The sequence below is a fragment of the Hemiscyllium ocellatum genome, chromosome 14 (genome assembly GCF_020745735.1).
Source record: "Hemiscyllium ocellatum isolate sHemOce1 chromosome 14, sHemOce1.pat.X.cur, whole genome shotgun sequence".
In the NCBI taxonomy this organism is placed as follows: domain Eukaryota; kingdom Metazoa; phylum Chordata; class Chondrichthyes; order Orectolobiformes; family Hemiscylliidae; genus Hemiscyllium; species Hemiscyllium ocellatum.
This window is the reverse complement of record NC_083414.1, coordinates 35,174,908-35,191,773: the sequence shown is the minus strand read 5'-3', so window position 1 is coordinate 35,191,773 and position 16,866 is coordinate 35,174,908. Positions and strand designations below refer to the sequence as shown.

Sequence of the window (16,866 nt, the reverse complement as noted above, 5' to 3'; positions counted from 1 at the left end):
TGCTGATCTTTGAGGGGCCGTATTCTCTCCCTTGTTACCCTTTTGTCTTTAAGTATTTGTAAAGTCCCTTTGGATTCTCCTTAATTCTATTTGCCAAAGCTATCTCATGTCCTCTTTTTGCCCTCCTGATTTCCATCTGAAGTATACTCCTATTGCCTTTGTACTCTAAGGATTCACTCGATCTATCCTGTCTATACCTTACATATGCTTCCTTCTTTTTCTTAACAGAAACCTTAACTTCTAGTCATCCAACATTCCCTATACCTACCAGCCTTTCCTTTCATCCTAACAGGAATATACTGTCTCTGGACTCTTGTTATCTCATTTTTGAAGGCTTCCCATTTTCTAGCTGTCCCTTAAGCAGCGAATATCTGGTCCCAATCAGCTTATGAAATCTTTTGCCTTACACTGTCAAAATTAGCCTTCCTCTAATTTAGAACTTCAACTTTATGATCAGATCTATCCTTTTCCATCACTATTTTAAAACTAATAAAATTATGGTCGCTGGCCCCAAAGTGATCCCCACTGACCCCTCAGTCACCTGCCCTGCCTTATTTACAAAGAGTAAGTCAAGTTTTGCACCTTCTCTAGTAGGTGCATCCACATACTGAATCAGAAAATTTTCTTGTACACACTTAAATTCTTCTCCATCTAAACCCTTAATACTATCCAAACATAAGTCTATGTTTAGAAAGTTAAAATCCCTTACCACAACCACCCTATTTTTCTTATAGGTAATTGAAATCTCCTTACAAATTTGTTTCTCAATTTCCTACTATTGGGGGGGGGCGGCTACAATACAATCCCAATAAAGATGATCATCCCTTTCTTATTTCTCAGTTCCACCCAAATAACTTCCCTGGATGTATTCCCGGGAATATCCTCCCTCAGCACAGCTGTAATGCTATTTCTTATTAAAGACACCATTCCCGCTTCCCTCTTGCCTCCCTCCCTATCCTTCCTGTAGCATTTGTATCCTGGAATATTTAGCTGCCAGTCCTATCCATCCCTGAGCCATGTTTCTGTAATTGCTATGATATCCCAGTCCCATGTTCCTAACCATGCTCGGAGTTCATCTGCTTTCCATTAGGCCTTTTGCATTGAAGTAAATGCAGTTTATCCGTCCTACCTTGTTCTCTGCTTTATTCCTGCCTGCCTGCCTGTTCGACTTGCTCCTTTTCCCAACTGTATCGGTCTCAGATTGATTTCTTTCCTCACTATCTTCCTGGGTCCTCCCCCCTCCCCCACAAGTTTAAGTCCTCCCCAGCAGCTCTAGCAAATCTCCCTGCCAGTCCTTCTTGTACAGGTCACTTTTACCCCAGAAGAGATTCCAATAATCCAAAAATATGAACTCTTCTCCCCTGCACCAGCTCCTCAGCCACATATTCATCTGCTCTATGCCCCTATTCCTACCCTTACTAGCTCGTAGCACCAGGAAACATGAAGATTTTACTACTGTTAAGGACGTCCTTTTTAAATTCCTGCCTAACTTTCTATATTCTTCCTTCAGAATCTCATCTTTTTCCCTTCTTACGTTGTTAGTTCCAATGTGTACAATGACCTGCTACTGGTTCCTCTCCCCTTTGAGAACATTCTGCACCCTCTTTGAGATATCATTGATCCTGGCACCAGGGAGGCAACACACCATTCTGATTTTTTGCTGCTGGCCACAGAAACATCTGTCTGTGCCTCTGACTACAGAATCCCCTATCACAATCGATCACTTGGAACCCGGCGTACCCCTCATTATGTTAGAGCCAGTCTCAATACCAGAAACTTGGCTGTTCATGCTACATTCCTGAGAATCCATCACCCCCCCACACACCCCACCCCCCCCCCCCACCCCACCATTTTTCAAAACAGCATACTTGTTTGAAATGGGGATAGCCACGGAAGACTCCTGCACTTGTCCACCAAGAGGATCATCCAGACTTCACATTGCTGTGTCTAAGTTTTAGCTACCATGTATAATTCCACTCCAAGCCCCTTGATATATTGGACACTGTGTTTCTGATGCAAGTTTTAACAACATCAAAAGCTTTTTGTTATTAAAACATTTTGTCACTATTTGAAGAATTGCTAAATTGAAAACTGATGTACAGCAACCTACATGCATTAATGCTGCTACTTCCACAGCAATTAAAAAGGTAGGTCTCTTAACTAGTATGATCATGATAAAGACACATTTAATCATGCAGAACAATTTACCAGGGTGAGACTTAGCAATTAGTTCAAATTTGTATCTTTCTAGTTTGGTTCTTAAATTTCATTAATGCTAAATTCTGGTATATTTTGAAAAACTGCCTTTTGGTATCTATAAATTATATGAAAATAAAGTAAACTATGGATTACAAATTGATCAATTCAGAGTTTCTAAGTAGGTTCATATTTATGATTAGTCCCTCCTTAATTCCAGAAAATCCACGTTCTTTGATGCATCTGTGTAGGCTGAAGATCCGAAAATGCATGGGCCGGATGAGACTGAGGTGTCCGGTATTTATGACATTTCTGTCTTTACCCAGTCGCCTTAAAGATTACATTCTCTTTAAAGAATATGATCTTTATAATGAAAAAGAAACCTGTTAAATTGCTGATAATTCAATTTTATATTTTTAAGGTAACTTCAAAAATATATTGATAGCTTCACAGATATGTTTTGTGAGAAATTTTAAAATGTAGCAAGGTTATTATTTTGCTTTAATCAATTAAGTTAGAGACAACTAAATATTTAATTGACATCATGATTTTATTATTTAAGTTTGAATATAATTTAAATTAAAATAAGTGATATGGGTCTGTTGCTTCAGTATACTGATTGTCACTGGCACGCGAGAAGATGTCCAAAATGAAGACAGCAAAGAGAAAGAATGAGAATAAATTGAAGCTCATTATCAAACTGTTTGAGGCAACAGACATTGAAAGTTCATAAAGGACTGGCTTATTTAATTCATAAAAGTATTGGTTCTATTTTTGGATACTCCATTGTGAAATTCTGAAATATGTTTTTAGGCACAATGGTTTTTAACAATTATTTAATAATAAATATAAACAAATGAAATAAGCTGTAGTTTCTAGTATTTAACTTTTTAGGATTTATTAATCATTGAACATTGGCTTGTACATATATTTTCAAACTTTAGGTAGAAGCCAGTACAATGCCATTAATCAAAATATATTGGTACAGGAGTATTAAAACAGTTTGAATAAATTTAAACAAATAGATTACACATATCTTTAGTAATAAAAAAATCGTAAATAATGCACCAAATATCTTTAGACACAGTACCTTTGTGATATCAATGGTCAACTTCTTTAACCTAAGAGTAAGTTGTAGTAAGTTGCATCTTCAATTTATTAAAAATGCCACAGAGCAGAAAACGGATGAAATATGTATTTCAGTTAATCAAGAAGTGAACAATTTATCATGTCCCCTTTTACTGATCATGAACCTTGTTGTAGGTTACTTAATTTATTCACAATATTCTAACTGTAGTAAGCCAACTATTACTCAATGTTAACCTACCCTGTATGGATATTTTAAAAACTGTAGTTTGCAAACTAATTTCAAACCTTTGACGATAATTTAAGCTTAATAAACATTCAGTTTGTATTTAATGTTTTTGTGCTGTACCTCCAATGTAATACAAATTAATATTTAAGCATTGGATATATTGATATAATTCAAAAGCACCTAACAAGTGGGGGGAGGAAGCTTAAATATTGGAAATTTCAGTGCACAAAGAAAATCAAACACAGGTTGAAAGAGATTTTTAAAGATGTAATCAATTAGCTATTAATTATCTTCTTTTTGCAAAACCTGCAGAGTTGGCTCATTCTCTTAAGAGTTGGGTGAAAGAATAAAAACAGCTTCACTTATCATTAATACTACAAACTTTGCAGATTCATTTGGGCTTTGCACTAACACGAGCTGGATGGCGTTTAGATTTGGAGTATAAATAGGGTGCCAATGCTCTAACGGAGTATGAAATAGATGTAGATAATTGCTGCCTTGGCATGTCACTTGATTCAAACTTTCTTTATTCTGATAGTTTTTTTTCTGCTATTGGCCATTCTAGAGTTATAGTATGAAAACAGTCTTAGATGTTAACTAAATGCATTGATTTTTTAACAGGTCAGCTCAAAGCTATTTTGTATTAGTCAACAGCAAAAATGTTTCTCAAAATGCCTTGCAATTCTATTTAACTTAATATCAGTGCTAGTTTTGGGGTAAGATGAATTTTAAAGTTCAATATGAAATTCCCTGGATTAGTTCCTGTCTTGAGTTTTTAATCTGACCAAACCTGTTCTACTATGACATGAACTTCACAGATCACAGGGATAATGGGGAAAATAACATTGTAAATGACAAAACCTGAACATTTAAAACATTTTCACAACGAATGCTACATGCCCACTGTCTTCTCTCCCCAAAAATCTTCATTTCATTTGGCAGGGGTTGGGTGGGAAACTGAAGAACTATCCTTAACAAGGCTCAAGGTGGGGCTGCAGCTTTGGAAAGTGGTCTTTAACTTTTGGAAACATATTGAAAATTTCACATCATGACATCATTCTCATCTTCTATGGAGAGGTTGCAGGTAAGGAGTTGATATGTGAAATATGAAAAAAATATAGGTAAAGGCAGAGTTTATAAAGGTTAATAAATGTTACAAATGTGGTGTACATATGATCATACGGTCTATTTTTACATTTATATGACAAACTTTCTATTGACAGTTCTTTAAACATGGTTATATAAACCTGTCTTTGAACCTTTATTTTCACCAGTGCAGATTGAGAAATTTGCCAAGTTAAATCCAAATAAAAAACTGCATTTTTATCATGCCATTGATATTGAAAAATGTCCCTCTGCACTTCACTGAAATGTTTTAGTTCAAATTTGATACTGAGCCATTGAAGATGGTATAATAAGGGCAAGGACCAAAACCGTGGTCAAAAAGATGTTCAACAGACAGCAAACAGAACCCTGAAACTGGCTCCACCATTAAATAAGATCATGGCTGATCAGATTGAAACCTCAACTCCACATTCCCACTCCTACTCTGCTTACCAATAATCTATCCACCTGGTCTTCAAGATAATTCAGTCTCTGCTTCGTCTGCCTTTTCAGCCAGAAAGGTCCAAAAACACAGTCTCATAGTAATAGAAGCAGGAGTAGGCCATTTGGCCCATCGAGCCTGTTTCACCATTCATTATATCATGGCTGATCTATCCATCGTCTCAGCTCCTCCTAATCCCCATATCCCTTAATTCTCCTACCATGCAAAAACCCATCCAACTGTGTCATGAATATATTTAATGAAGCTGCCTCTACTGCTTCCTTGAGCAGAGAATTCCATAGATTCACTACTCTTTGGGAAAAGCAGTTCCTGCTCATCTGACCTAAATCTACTCGCCCTAATCTTAAGGCCACATCCCCTAGTCCTAGTCTCACCCACCAGTGGAAACAACCTGCCTGTCTCTATCTTTTCCATCTTTTTCATAATTTTATGTTCCTATAAAATCCCTTCCTAATCTTATAAAATAAAATTCACCTCACTTGTTATCGGCAGCTCCTTATTTATAAAGAGCTATAGGAGTGCATTAAGAGTTAGAGGGGTGAGGAGATTTAGGGATGAAAATTCAGTGCTTCTGGCAGCAAGCAGAATCCACATTCTGGGGACTACCATCAACCAGAAACTGAACTGGACTAGCCATAGAAATATTGTGGCTAAAAGAATAGTTCAGGGGCTTGGAATACTATAGTGAGTAAATTATCTCCTGACTCCTCAAAGTCTGTCCACCATCTACAAGGCTTAAGAATACTCCCCACTTGCCTGGATGAGTGCAACTCCAACATCTATACTGCCAATGATTCATTACTTGTAAGAAGAAAGACAGTTGAATTCACATTTGCTACCTAGATACAAGGGTAATAAGTTTCACATAAAAACGATAAAGAAAGCCATTTTGGGATCATTTACAAACTTAATATAATGAATGAATGCCATTTTCTTTCATTAAATTACAAGTTGTCAACAAAAAGAAAATAGTGTTTAGCCATACGTTATTTCAGTCATTTGTTAAAAGTTTAAAACATGAAATCTTGTCAATGATCTTTCAGCTAAGTTTTGTTTTTAAAATTGAAACTTCCAATTATCAGTCTCTATGAGAAACCTAACACAAGTAACATTCCTGTCATACAGTGTCTTGTATTGACTAAGCTCAACAAAGTCTCCCGTCAACTACATTACCATTGATGTGCCACCACATTAACATCCTGTAGACTGCCATTGATCGTAAATTGCAGAGGCACAACCGGATGAATGGTGGCCTCCTGTATAGTAAGATTCTATGATTGTCAGCGGTGTTTCTCAATAAAATTTTAAAGAGGCTCCATCAACCTGTACAGTTAGCTGGGTGAACACAATGTGTTCCACAACATTATCCAAAAAGAAATGAGATGCTGTGTGAATCTGTATTTCTCTCTCCAAAAGATTACTTCTATGCATAAAATGTCTAGTTTTTGCTGATATAGAATTGTTGCATGAATCTGTAGAAAACATCTATTACTATAGAAAAGACTCAGGAAAATTAATATATGTGGTAATAAGAAAGGTAGCCATATAAACAGAGTAATTGCTGGAGGAGAAAAAGCAAAGACAAAGATTGGTAGTTTCTTTCAATTTTGGAAGAATATGAATTTACCTCAGGTATTGTTCAACATCTTTTTATTTGCTATTTCAATAAATAATTTCAACATAGGCTCAAATGTAGTAATATCAAACATTTGTTGACATTGCAAGGATGCATGCGAGAGACTGTAGGATGACACACACATTAGTGAAGAAAGCAAATGGATGGCAGGGATAACTGGATGCTGAGAAATTGGAAAGGGTACACTCTGGGAATAGCGGTTAGTGGAAGCATATTCTAACAGAAAAACTGGTAGCAGAGTAGAAAAAGACATTTAGTACTATAGCTATGTAGATATTTTAAACACAGGATGCACTAGTAGTAAAGGTCATAAAGGGTAACTAGAGTTCTGGGTTTTATGTGTGACACTGAATAGATTGAACAGGACTTTAGTCTGCAAATAAAAAAGAAATGAAAATAAAACAACAAATAGGCTTCAAGATTTCACAGGTTCTCATGTGTCTTCAGGGCTCAAATATGATTGGTACTTTACTATTGTTAAGTGTGAACAAACTAGACACGCAAAACCTGCCATCACCAGGTATCCAAACATACTTTCCTGCAAGGCTTGCTGATCAGAAATCAAAGCAGAAATACTAACTTCCTCTTTTCTAGCTTAAATATGACACCACTTGCAAATAATTATGCTGTTGGCTCGGTGAGATCAGCTAAGTCAGCATAAATCAATAAACAGCTGAACCTTTTAGTCTGTTGGACTCAGCTACTTATTGGATAAAATTAGTATGTTACTGGAGGAAAAAGAATGGTTTACAAAGTCATTTTCCAAATCCCCAAGAATAAATGGCAGCTACTCTGAAGAAGAAATCACACAAAATTCCACTCAGGTATGCTATTAAATGTTATGTGAAAAATTAGTAGTCCAAAATATGGACCTTTAGAAAACACTACTGTGTAAATAAATACACATTGTTGGAAGTTTCGAACTTGTGATACTCCTTCCTGGACTATTCACTAATACACTTATACTTTGTTATAATGCATGTTTCTTCAATGCAAATTCAATGAGATCAAAGAATTTAGATTGCTATTTGTAGAACGCAAATTTTCCTTACCTGGTTTGGCTATAGTATGATTCTGGCACCATTAGTTTATAAAGTGCGGCTATTGTACAATTTTCTTATAACTCAAGATCGCACAAGAATGGAACTATTGCGTTGCATCAGAACCGACCTAATACACTATTGAATTGCATTAGCTTTACTGTCACATGCACTAGAACAAAAAGTTTAGAATAATCCATAGGGTTGGTTATAATGCATTTAATTTCTTTCACACTGTTTAGCCTAATATTTAAGTTCAGAATTTGTAGCCTGTAAGGACACAGCCTCCTAATTAGGTGACTTTAATTTGCCAAACCAAAGCAGATGCATTTACGGACAAATTTGGAAATAGGTTATTTTGACAATTTCTGGTTTTACAGATTATTTTACTGGGTAATTTTGAAGTTTCTAGGTAATTTTAGTTTCCAAGTGTTAAAATGCTCAAAGTGCATGTAGTCTGTGCTTACAGTGCAGGTTGTCCCCTTCAAGATGAATAGCCAGCCTATACCTATATAGTGTAAATTAAGTAATTCTGCTTCTTTGGCGCAAATTGATAAAATAAGTATAATCTACAACAACCCTTAAACTAATTCTCCACATTTAAAGAAATGAAGAATAAAAATTGGAAAATCACAATTAGTATGTCATTCAATGAGAAGACAGTTATTTTACATTTATATATAATTCAATTGGAAATGAGGAAATGAAACATTCAGACCTTAATACAGTACGGGACACGCATTTGGTACATGCAAATGTTGCAAACAACCTCAAATATAACCACATTACTTTATGAATAGATATATTACATAATGCAAGAATCAATAAAAGTTCATATTAATGTATAACAATGTGCTTTAAAAGTCTGTACAATGTGTTTATCTGAAGCAGTGATGGGCACTTCACAGAATTGTACAACAACATTTTGGGAATAGAGAGGACGTTTTACTCTACAATTTAACCAACGTACTTAAAAATTCTCATACTGACTTATTTCAATTGTGAAATACATCCACAAAGGTAATAAGAATAATGTGCAATAGCCACAGAAACACAGTAATTGTCAATATTCCTAAAATTAACTACCCCCATAATTTTTTCTAAAAGTATATATAAAAAACATATGGTATTGCCTAATTACCCAGAAATTGCCTTCACTAAACACAAAGTGGTTGTCAAACTGTGAATCTGGATTAAATAGTTCAATCAACTTAGTACCTTAGAGGTGTGTTAATTCAGTTTGAGCAAAAATCATTTAAAGGCCTCAGAACAAACTGCTTTCAACTTTGACTTCACAAAGCTGAATTTTTTTTTTCAATTAATAGTTGTACTAGTTATAACTTTATGTAAATCCATTTCAATAAATTCAGCAGCAATCTACAGTTTACACTGTTACCATAAGCCAGTTCAATATCAAGTGGTGCAACACAGCATGAAGCTAATAACTATGCTCTGAATACAGTATTTCACTGTACTGTAAATGAGATAGATAGGTTTCATTAACATTTAATAACATAAAAGGCAACTGTATACATTTTAAAATATGATTCACGGAAGTAGAGCACAATGTAATACTCAACTCTTAAAGCACGTGCTGGTAAAGGGAAACAAATTGTCCATTCAATTTGTTTATCAAAAGCAGTAACTGTAAGTTGCTAAGTTATGATATTATGAAAGATAAATGAGTGTTTTTACCAATTAATAAAGATATGTTAGCTCTTGCTACACACATTTATACACAGTATAAGGATAAAATGTATAAAATATAGAATCCATAGACCTTACTTTCAAGTAAAAATGCAAAGATATGCAGAAGAGTTAACAAGCTGTTCAGAACCAGATGTAACAGAGATTATTTCAATTTTGTCACCTTATTATACATTATCATAGATTATGATAGGCAAATGCAGATTGGAAGGCTTTGAAAATTTCATCACACTTAGGTCGAGCTGCTCAGAAGAATTTTTTACGAATTAATTTTTAGATTAATTCTTTTAGTGATCGCCAAGGATTTTTATCACTATGTCACTGTGATCATGGCCTGAATTTTATGACAGAAATGATGGCAAAGCAGTCAGTATTTGCCATCATTACTCTTCTGAAATTGACAGCAAATTCTAGAATTCAAACATGCTCAATTAAGCTGGAAAATCCAGAAGTTACTGTCCAATTTTACCCTCCTCCGTTGGGTGCATTGTCAAAGTCCTGGTAGGCTGCATTCAATTGGAAATTATTGCACTGAGAAGAACTTCCTTTTTATTCTGAAATACCACTGTTTTTTAAAAAAAAGTTATACCTTGATGAGATGTAACTAGATTCTTAAATGCATACAAAGTCATAACTATGGCTGAAGAATTCTCTACAAGAAAATTAATTCTATGTTTATGGAATGCCAAATCTTTCCATTCTGATTTAAAAATCCAAGTTTGTAATACATGCTTAAAAAACAGGTTTGTGATATTTTAGCTTCTAATGCCCATGCCCTAATCATTGATTTCACTCTCTGTAAGATGTATTTAAAGCAAAGAATAATTAGTACATTTTACTTCCAGATTTCCTTTGTGAGAATAATTGAATGTGATTTGATGAGCTTACCCTACTTGATGACATCACTGTTGTTGGTGCATGGAGATCCTCATGCCTTGGCACCAGATTCAAACTAGTGTCAAGAGAGGAGGAAATCCATATTACAAATCTTCGTGGGCAACAATTATTTGAGGTCAGAGGCAAGGGCTGCCATATTCCACTGACTGCATGAATCTGGGTCTTTATTTAGTGCTCTTCACTTGTTGTGGTCTGAATACAAATGCAACCTAATCAACATTTTCTTCATCTTTACTGTCAACATTTCAGGTTTCCAATTCCTTTTTCTTTCCATCATCTCCTGTGTCACTGCTTTCAGCCTGTGTACTATTATCCAATGGAACAAACTGGCTCTCACCACTCATCTGGTTTGGCCGAATAGAAGCAGCTATTAGGCGACTTTGTTCCTCCAAATCCTGAAAGCAATGTTATTTTAACATTATAATTTTTTACATATTCATACAGGGTTCTGTAATGCTATTTTGGTGTAAAGATGGAAACTTACAATTAACAAGATCAGATTTACTCATGAAAACTTCTAAATGCTATCTAATGTTGTAGCTAACATTATGATGTCATACCTATGAGTAATATAAAACGATAAGCTGCCATATTTTCACTTTGAATTTTTGCACTCTGAAAGTGAAATATATAAAAATTAAATTTACAAACCATTTTGTTCTGAAACAAAAATAAAAATTGCTGGAAAAGCTCAGTAGCATCTGTGAGGAAGGGTCTTAGAGGAAGGGTCACTCGACCTGAAATGTTAACTTGGATTCCTCTCCACAGCTGCTGCCAGACCTACTGAGTGTTTCCAGCAATTTCTATTTTTGTTTCTGATTTTACAGCATCTGCAGTTCTTTCGGGTTTCATTTTGTTCTGAAACAAGTTTGTTTAAACTTTTGAGAAAGTGCCCAAAGATATATTAACAACTAAACTGAAAATAAGCCAAAAGGAGTAAGAAGAAAAATTCTACTGACAGTAGAGTTTGTTTCCTTTTACCTTTTCAATTTGTTTTTGTTTATTAAGTTCCATGAGTTGCTTTTCCTTTTCTCGGTCAAATTCTCTCTGTTTATCTGTGGTTTGACGATCCTAATGCAACAGATAACGAAGAATTTATTATACTTTAGACAAATTAGTAAGTGTCCAAGTGAGCGAAAGATGGCAGTGCAAACCTCTTTAGTCTAGACATTTGATGGTGCTATGCTTTTTTTCAAGCACTTGCATCATCTCCAATGGTGGGGCATGTGGCATGCATTGGGCAGCTAGAAGCATGCACTTACTAAATCTAGAAGTATGACTCCTATAGCCAAACAAAAGGTGACAGTGTCTGAACAAGGTGTTAGGACCTATTCCTATGCAACGATCTCCTCCATCTCCAATTTTGTTTTGCCAATTTAACTTTTAATTTCTCCCTTCATCCATTCCCACTACTCCATCCATCTGAATTTCATTAAGGAAGATATTTATATTTATAACTCCAATTAGATTGTGGTTATCTTCTTACTTATATCTGGAGGCATGAATTTACCTTCCTATGTTACATCTTAGGAATGTTTTAACTTTAAAATGTGCAGTTAAGTACTGCCTTAGCCATTGTACTCCATTATCCGAGCCTCCACATGGGATTTTCCAGACTTCCCAATCCATGATGACTAAACACCAAAAACTAAATGAATTAAGTTAAAAAAAATCACACAACACCAGGTGATAGTCCAACAGGTTTATTTGGAAGCACTTGCTTCAGTACTGCTCCTTCATCAGGTGGTTGTGGAGTATAAGATCGTAAGACTCAGAATTTATAGCAAAAGTTTACTGTATGATGTAACTAAAATCATACATTGAAAAATATCTGGATTGTTTGTTAAGTCTCTCATCTTTTAGAATGACCATGTTGGTATCAGTTCCTTCATATCTAAATCGCAGAACTTTTTTAAAGTTCCATTCTCGAGTGAACTTTAATAATTGGTGTCACGTCGGCCCAGATAATGCATTGAAGGTGTGAGCTGCCCTGTGTGAGACTGTCTGTGCCACAATATTCAGACTGATTCTAATTAAGAATATGGATTTACAGAACCTTACATGGATTCACGCAGCTTTTGAGCAAAATAAAATCTCATTCCGCAATCTATTTCCACAAGTACAAATTCACCACACACACACGTTTTTGGGATGAATTTGTACTTGTGGAAATAGACTTTATTTTGTTCAAAAACTGCATGAATCCATGTAAGATTCTGTAAATCCATTTTTTAGATTAGAATCAGTCTGAATATTGTGGCACAGACAGTCTCACACAGGGCACCTCACACCTTCAAAGCATTATCTGGGCCGACATGACACCAGTTGTTAAAGTTCACTTAAGAATGTAACTTTAAAAACATTCTACGATTTACATATGAAAGAATTGAAACCAACATGGTCATTCTAAAAGATGAGACTTAACAAACAATCCAGGTCTTTTTCAGTATATAATTTCAGATACATCACACTGTAAACTTTTGCTGTAAATTCTGTGTCTTACGATCTTATATTCCACAACCATCTGATGAAGGGGCAACATTCCGAAAGCTTGTGCTTCCAAATAAACCTGTTGGACTATCACCTGGTGTTGTGTGATTTTTAACTTTGTACATCCCAGCCCAACACCAGCATCTCCAAATCATAAATGAATTCATACTATGGTTTCTGGCAGTCACATTCAGACTATTAGGCAGATGCAAATCCTGCCCTGTTGCATTTCCTTGGCCCAGTCATTGGACTCAGTTTTAGAACCACAGATTTCACTGTTCATGTACTAGCTTCAAGCAATATCTTGAATGTTTGCTACAAAGCTGTAAGGGAAGGGTAACACCTCTCATAGATGGGCTAGTCACACAGTTTGGAATGGTTAATTTGCCTTGATTCCAACTAACCAGCTCTCACCTGCTGCACTAAGCAAGTGAATATGATGGTAGTCCCAACCCTGGAAACTGCTTCAGGGCATGTATCAAACTGGATAAACATTGGATTACCTGTCCACAGTTCCTTGTATGCAAACATTCTGGCTGACTGGACTGATTAATCCTATCTGTGGTCCACTGGTTTTGAAGGTGAGTCAGCACTGTGTTGTGAAAGATTGTCTGTTCTGCTATAACAAGTTTCTCTTCAACATGAGTTAGCTTTAACACAATTGAAGAATTTAGGCCAATATTTGTAGAACACAAACTTTCCTTACCTGTATTGGTTATAACATAATTCCGGCCCCATTAGTTTAAATGGTGCGGCTACTGTGCGATTTGCTTATAACATGAGATCACACGAGAAGGGAACTATCATCTTATATCAGAACCAACTGTATATAGAGTTTGACAAGACATAGATATCTTGAATCCACTGCATATGAATCTATTTCTAGCCATCGAGACAGGAAACTAATTTACATTAGATCAGATCACCAGAGGTAGGTTTTAAGCAGCGTTTGAAAGAAGGAAGAGGGATTGAAAGGCAACACGTTACTGTATATATTCTTTTAAGATGAGACTTGTAAGGAAATTCCTTTGTCTTACCATTTCTGAATGGAAAGCAATCTGTTTGCCCAGTCCAACAGAATCACAGATCTAGAAAAACAATGTCACAAGATTCACAACTACTTAATAGATAGTTTTGATTAATATACAAGAATTTATATTAAAATCAATTCTATCATTTTTACAACATTGGTGTTTCTAATGCTGTCTGAACTAGATAACACCCCATGGATAAAATTAAGCTTGAGGGTTGGTAAAGATTTTAAAATACCCCAACCAGAGAAAGGGGGCAGAAATAATGGAGAGGTTAGGGAAATTGTGCTGATTACCAAATGCAACGGCTTTACTGCTCCCAATGTTTAGCTTAAAAAAAAATGTTGACTCAGAATAAATACTGGAAAAGTCAGTTGACAATACAGGAGTGGGAGAGGAAGCCTGGCCATTACAGAGACAAGGTTGCAGGGTGACAAAGACTGAGAATCTGAATACTAAATGATATTTGACTTTTAGGAAGGTAGGGAAAAGGGAAAGGAGGAAAGATTAGTGCTGACAATACAGATAGTGTGTGCGCGTGTGCGTGTGTGTGCGTGTGCGTGCGCACGCGAGAGAGAGAGAGAGAGAGAGAGAAAGTGAAGGACAGAGAAAATCTCTGATCTGAAGAACAGGATGTGGCATCTGTTTTGGCAGAACTAAGAAGCAGCAAATGTTAACTAACATTGGCAAGAGCAGTTTACAGACCTCCAAACAGTAGTAATAACTTAGGGCACAGGATGAATCAATAAACTAGGGATGCATTTAAGAACAAGGATACAGTAATCATGGGTGACTTCAATCTGCATGCAGTCTGGGTAAATCTAACAAGCAATGCTGTGGAGGAGAAATTCTTGGAATCTATTCAAGATATTTTTCTGAGCAATACATTGAGAAACCAAATAGGGTTTAGGCTATTTAAGATCTCAAATTATGCAATGAGAAAGGGCCAATTAATGTGAAAGAACTTTTAGGGAATTGTGACCACAGTATGATAGAACTTTCCATCAAATTTTAAGATGTAGTTCAATCTGAAACTAGTATCTTAAATCTAAACAATATCAATTATAAAAGTATCAGGAAGAAAATGGGTCCGATGATTATAAGTTTGAACATAGATAGGCAATGGATAGTATTTAAAATAACAAATGCTTCATTTTCAAAAATCATATGTTCCTTTAAGGTAAAAATATCCAACAAGAAAATTGAGAAAGTCATGGCTAACGAGAGAAGGTAAAGACTGCATTGAATCAAAGCAGGAGGCTAAATATTTTGTTTCTGTCTTCAGAAGATAGCAAGTCATCCTAAAATAAGTAAAAATTTAAGGGTCTAGTGAGAGTGTGTAAGTGGAAGAAATTAGTACTGGAAAAAAAGTTGAATTGGAGAAATTAATGAGATTGAAAGTTGTTACATCTTGAGCACCCAGTTAACTTTCACTCTGGAGAACATTGACAGATGATAGATTAAAGCCGATGCACTGGTGATCATCCTTCAAATTTTTTTTTTACTGATTTTGAATAATGCCTGTAAATTAGTATGTTGCAAATCTACCCCGAGTTTTTAAGAAAGAAGTGTCAAGGAGAAAACAAAGATTGCAGACAGCAGCTTCATAAAGCATTAGAGCGAGAACGAGAGCGAGAGAGAACGATAGCAGCTTCATTATCACTTTGAAAGTGTGTGCAAGAACAGCAGTTTCACAAAGAACAGGAGAGAGACGGTCAGCAGTTTCTCAGGCCAAATGAGAGCGCATGGGAATACAGCTTCATAAAGATGCAATTGGAGGTGAGAGATGGGCAACAGGGCGAGATAAAAATCATTGGCACAGAGACCCAACAACCTGGTTCTACCTGCCTGAACCAAAATGAAATGTCACAGGAAAACAGGGAGAATGACAAATGAGTATTTCTTCACTGTCTATTTTGATTGGCCAACTGGATGAAATCTAGAAACAAATACTGAACGTGAACAGTACAGTCTAGAAATCTTAATTTAAAACATTTAATAACTAAATCAACTAAGGGAATACAATGGAGATGACTGGGCAGGCAATGAGTTGTAGCTGTCGGGCACTGATGTGATCCTTGGTGACCACATGTATAGCAAGCATTGCTGCCAGAACAACTTCAGCTCAAAACTGATGAGCTGGAATCTGAGCTTCTCACCCTGTAACAAATCAGAAAAGGGGACAAGTACTTGGATTTTGCTTCAGGAGGCAGTCACACCCCTTAAATTTGGTTCATGGCCAGGAACGAAGGGTGCACCCGTGAAAGAGGCAGATATGGGATCCAGAACGTGACAGTGGATGCACCTCAGCCACTGTCGTCGTCCAACAGGTATGAGTTCTTGCTCCTGGTGTGCACAAAAATGCAAACTGCAGGGAGGATGAGCAAACTGACCAAAACACCATGGTACAGGACACTATTCAAGTGGGGGTGGGGGGGAATAAGTATAAAGAGAAATGTAGTAGTACTAGAGAATAGCATTGTTAAAAATAGATACTGTTCTCTGCAACAAAGATGGAGAATGCTGTGATGCCTACCTGATGCTAACATTAAGGACATATCTTCTAGACTGGACAGGAACTTGTGGGAGGGGAAGAATCCAGTTATCACAGTCCACGTATATACCAATGACAAAGCAGGACTAAGAAAGAGACTCTGCTGTGCAATTATGTGCTACTCCAATTAAATTAAAATGCAGAACTACAAACGTAATAATCCAGATTACCACCTGAGCCATGTGCACATTGGCATTATGAAAATAAAATTGCAGAAGTAAATACGCTGCTTAAAGAACAGTGTGGAGAAATGGGTTGCAATTCATAAGGCATTGGCACCAGTACTGTGGAAGGAGAAATCTGTTCTATTGGGACAAGCCTTATTTGAACCATGCTGGGGCCTGTGTCCTGATGAATCCTATAACTACAGTGGTAGATAGGTTTCTATAAGTAACAGAAAGCAGGACAGCTGCTTGGTGGACCAGGCTCCTCC

General features: G+C 36.2%; 2 protein-coding genes across 2 annotated transcripts in view; one reads left to right on the top strand and one right to left on the bottom strand.

The window, feature by feature from the left end:
* The window catches only part of LOC132822475 (dynein axonemal heavy chain 12-like), a 40,394-nt gene extending 37,808 nt beyond the window's left edge, over positions 1 to 2,586 (top strand). The window contains exon 10 of the mRNA XM_060835851.1: positions 2,417 to 2,586. Coding sequence (XP_060691834.1) covers positions 2,417 to 2,586 — 170 coding nt within the window. The remainder of the gene's footprint in view (positions 1 to 2,416) is intronic.
* A 603-nt stretch (positions 2,587 to 3,189) lies between these two features.
* The window catches only part of appl1 (adaptor protein, phosphotyrosine interaction, PH domain and leucine zipper containing 1), a 65,628-nt gene continuing 51,951 nt past the window's right edge, over positions 3,190 to 16,866 (bottom strand). Inside the window, exons 20-22 of the mRNA XM_060835604.1 lie at positions 13,886 to 13,936; positions 11,340 to 11,429; positions 3,190 to 10,753 (exon numbers count right to left, since the gene is read on the bottom strand). Of these exons, the coding sequence (XP_060691587.1) occupies positions 10,604 to 10,753; positions 11,340 to 11,429; positions 13,886 to 13,936 (291 nt within the window). The 3' untranslated portion in view covers positions 3,190 to 10,603. The remainder of the gene's footprint in view (positions 10,754 to 11,339; positions 11,430 to 13,885; positions 13,937 to 16,866) is intronic.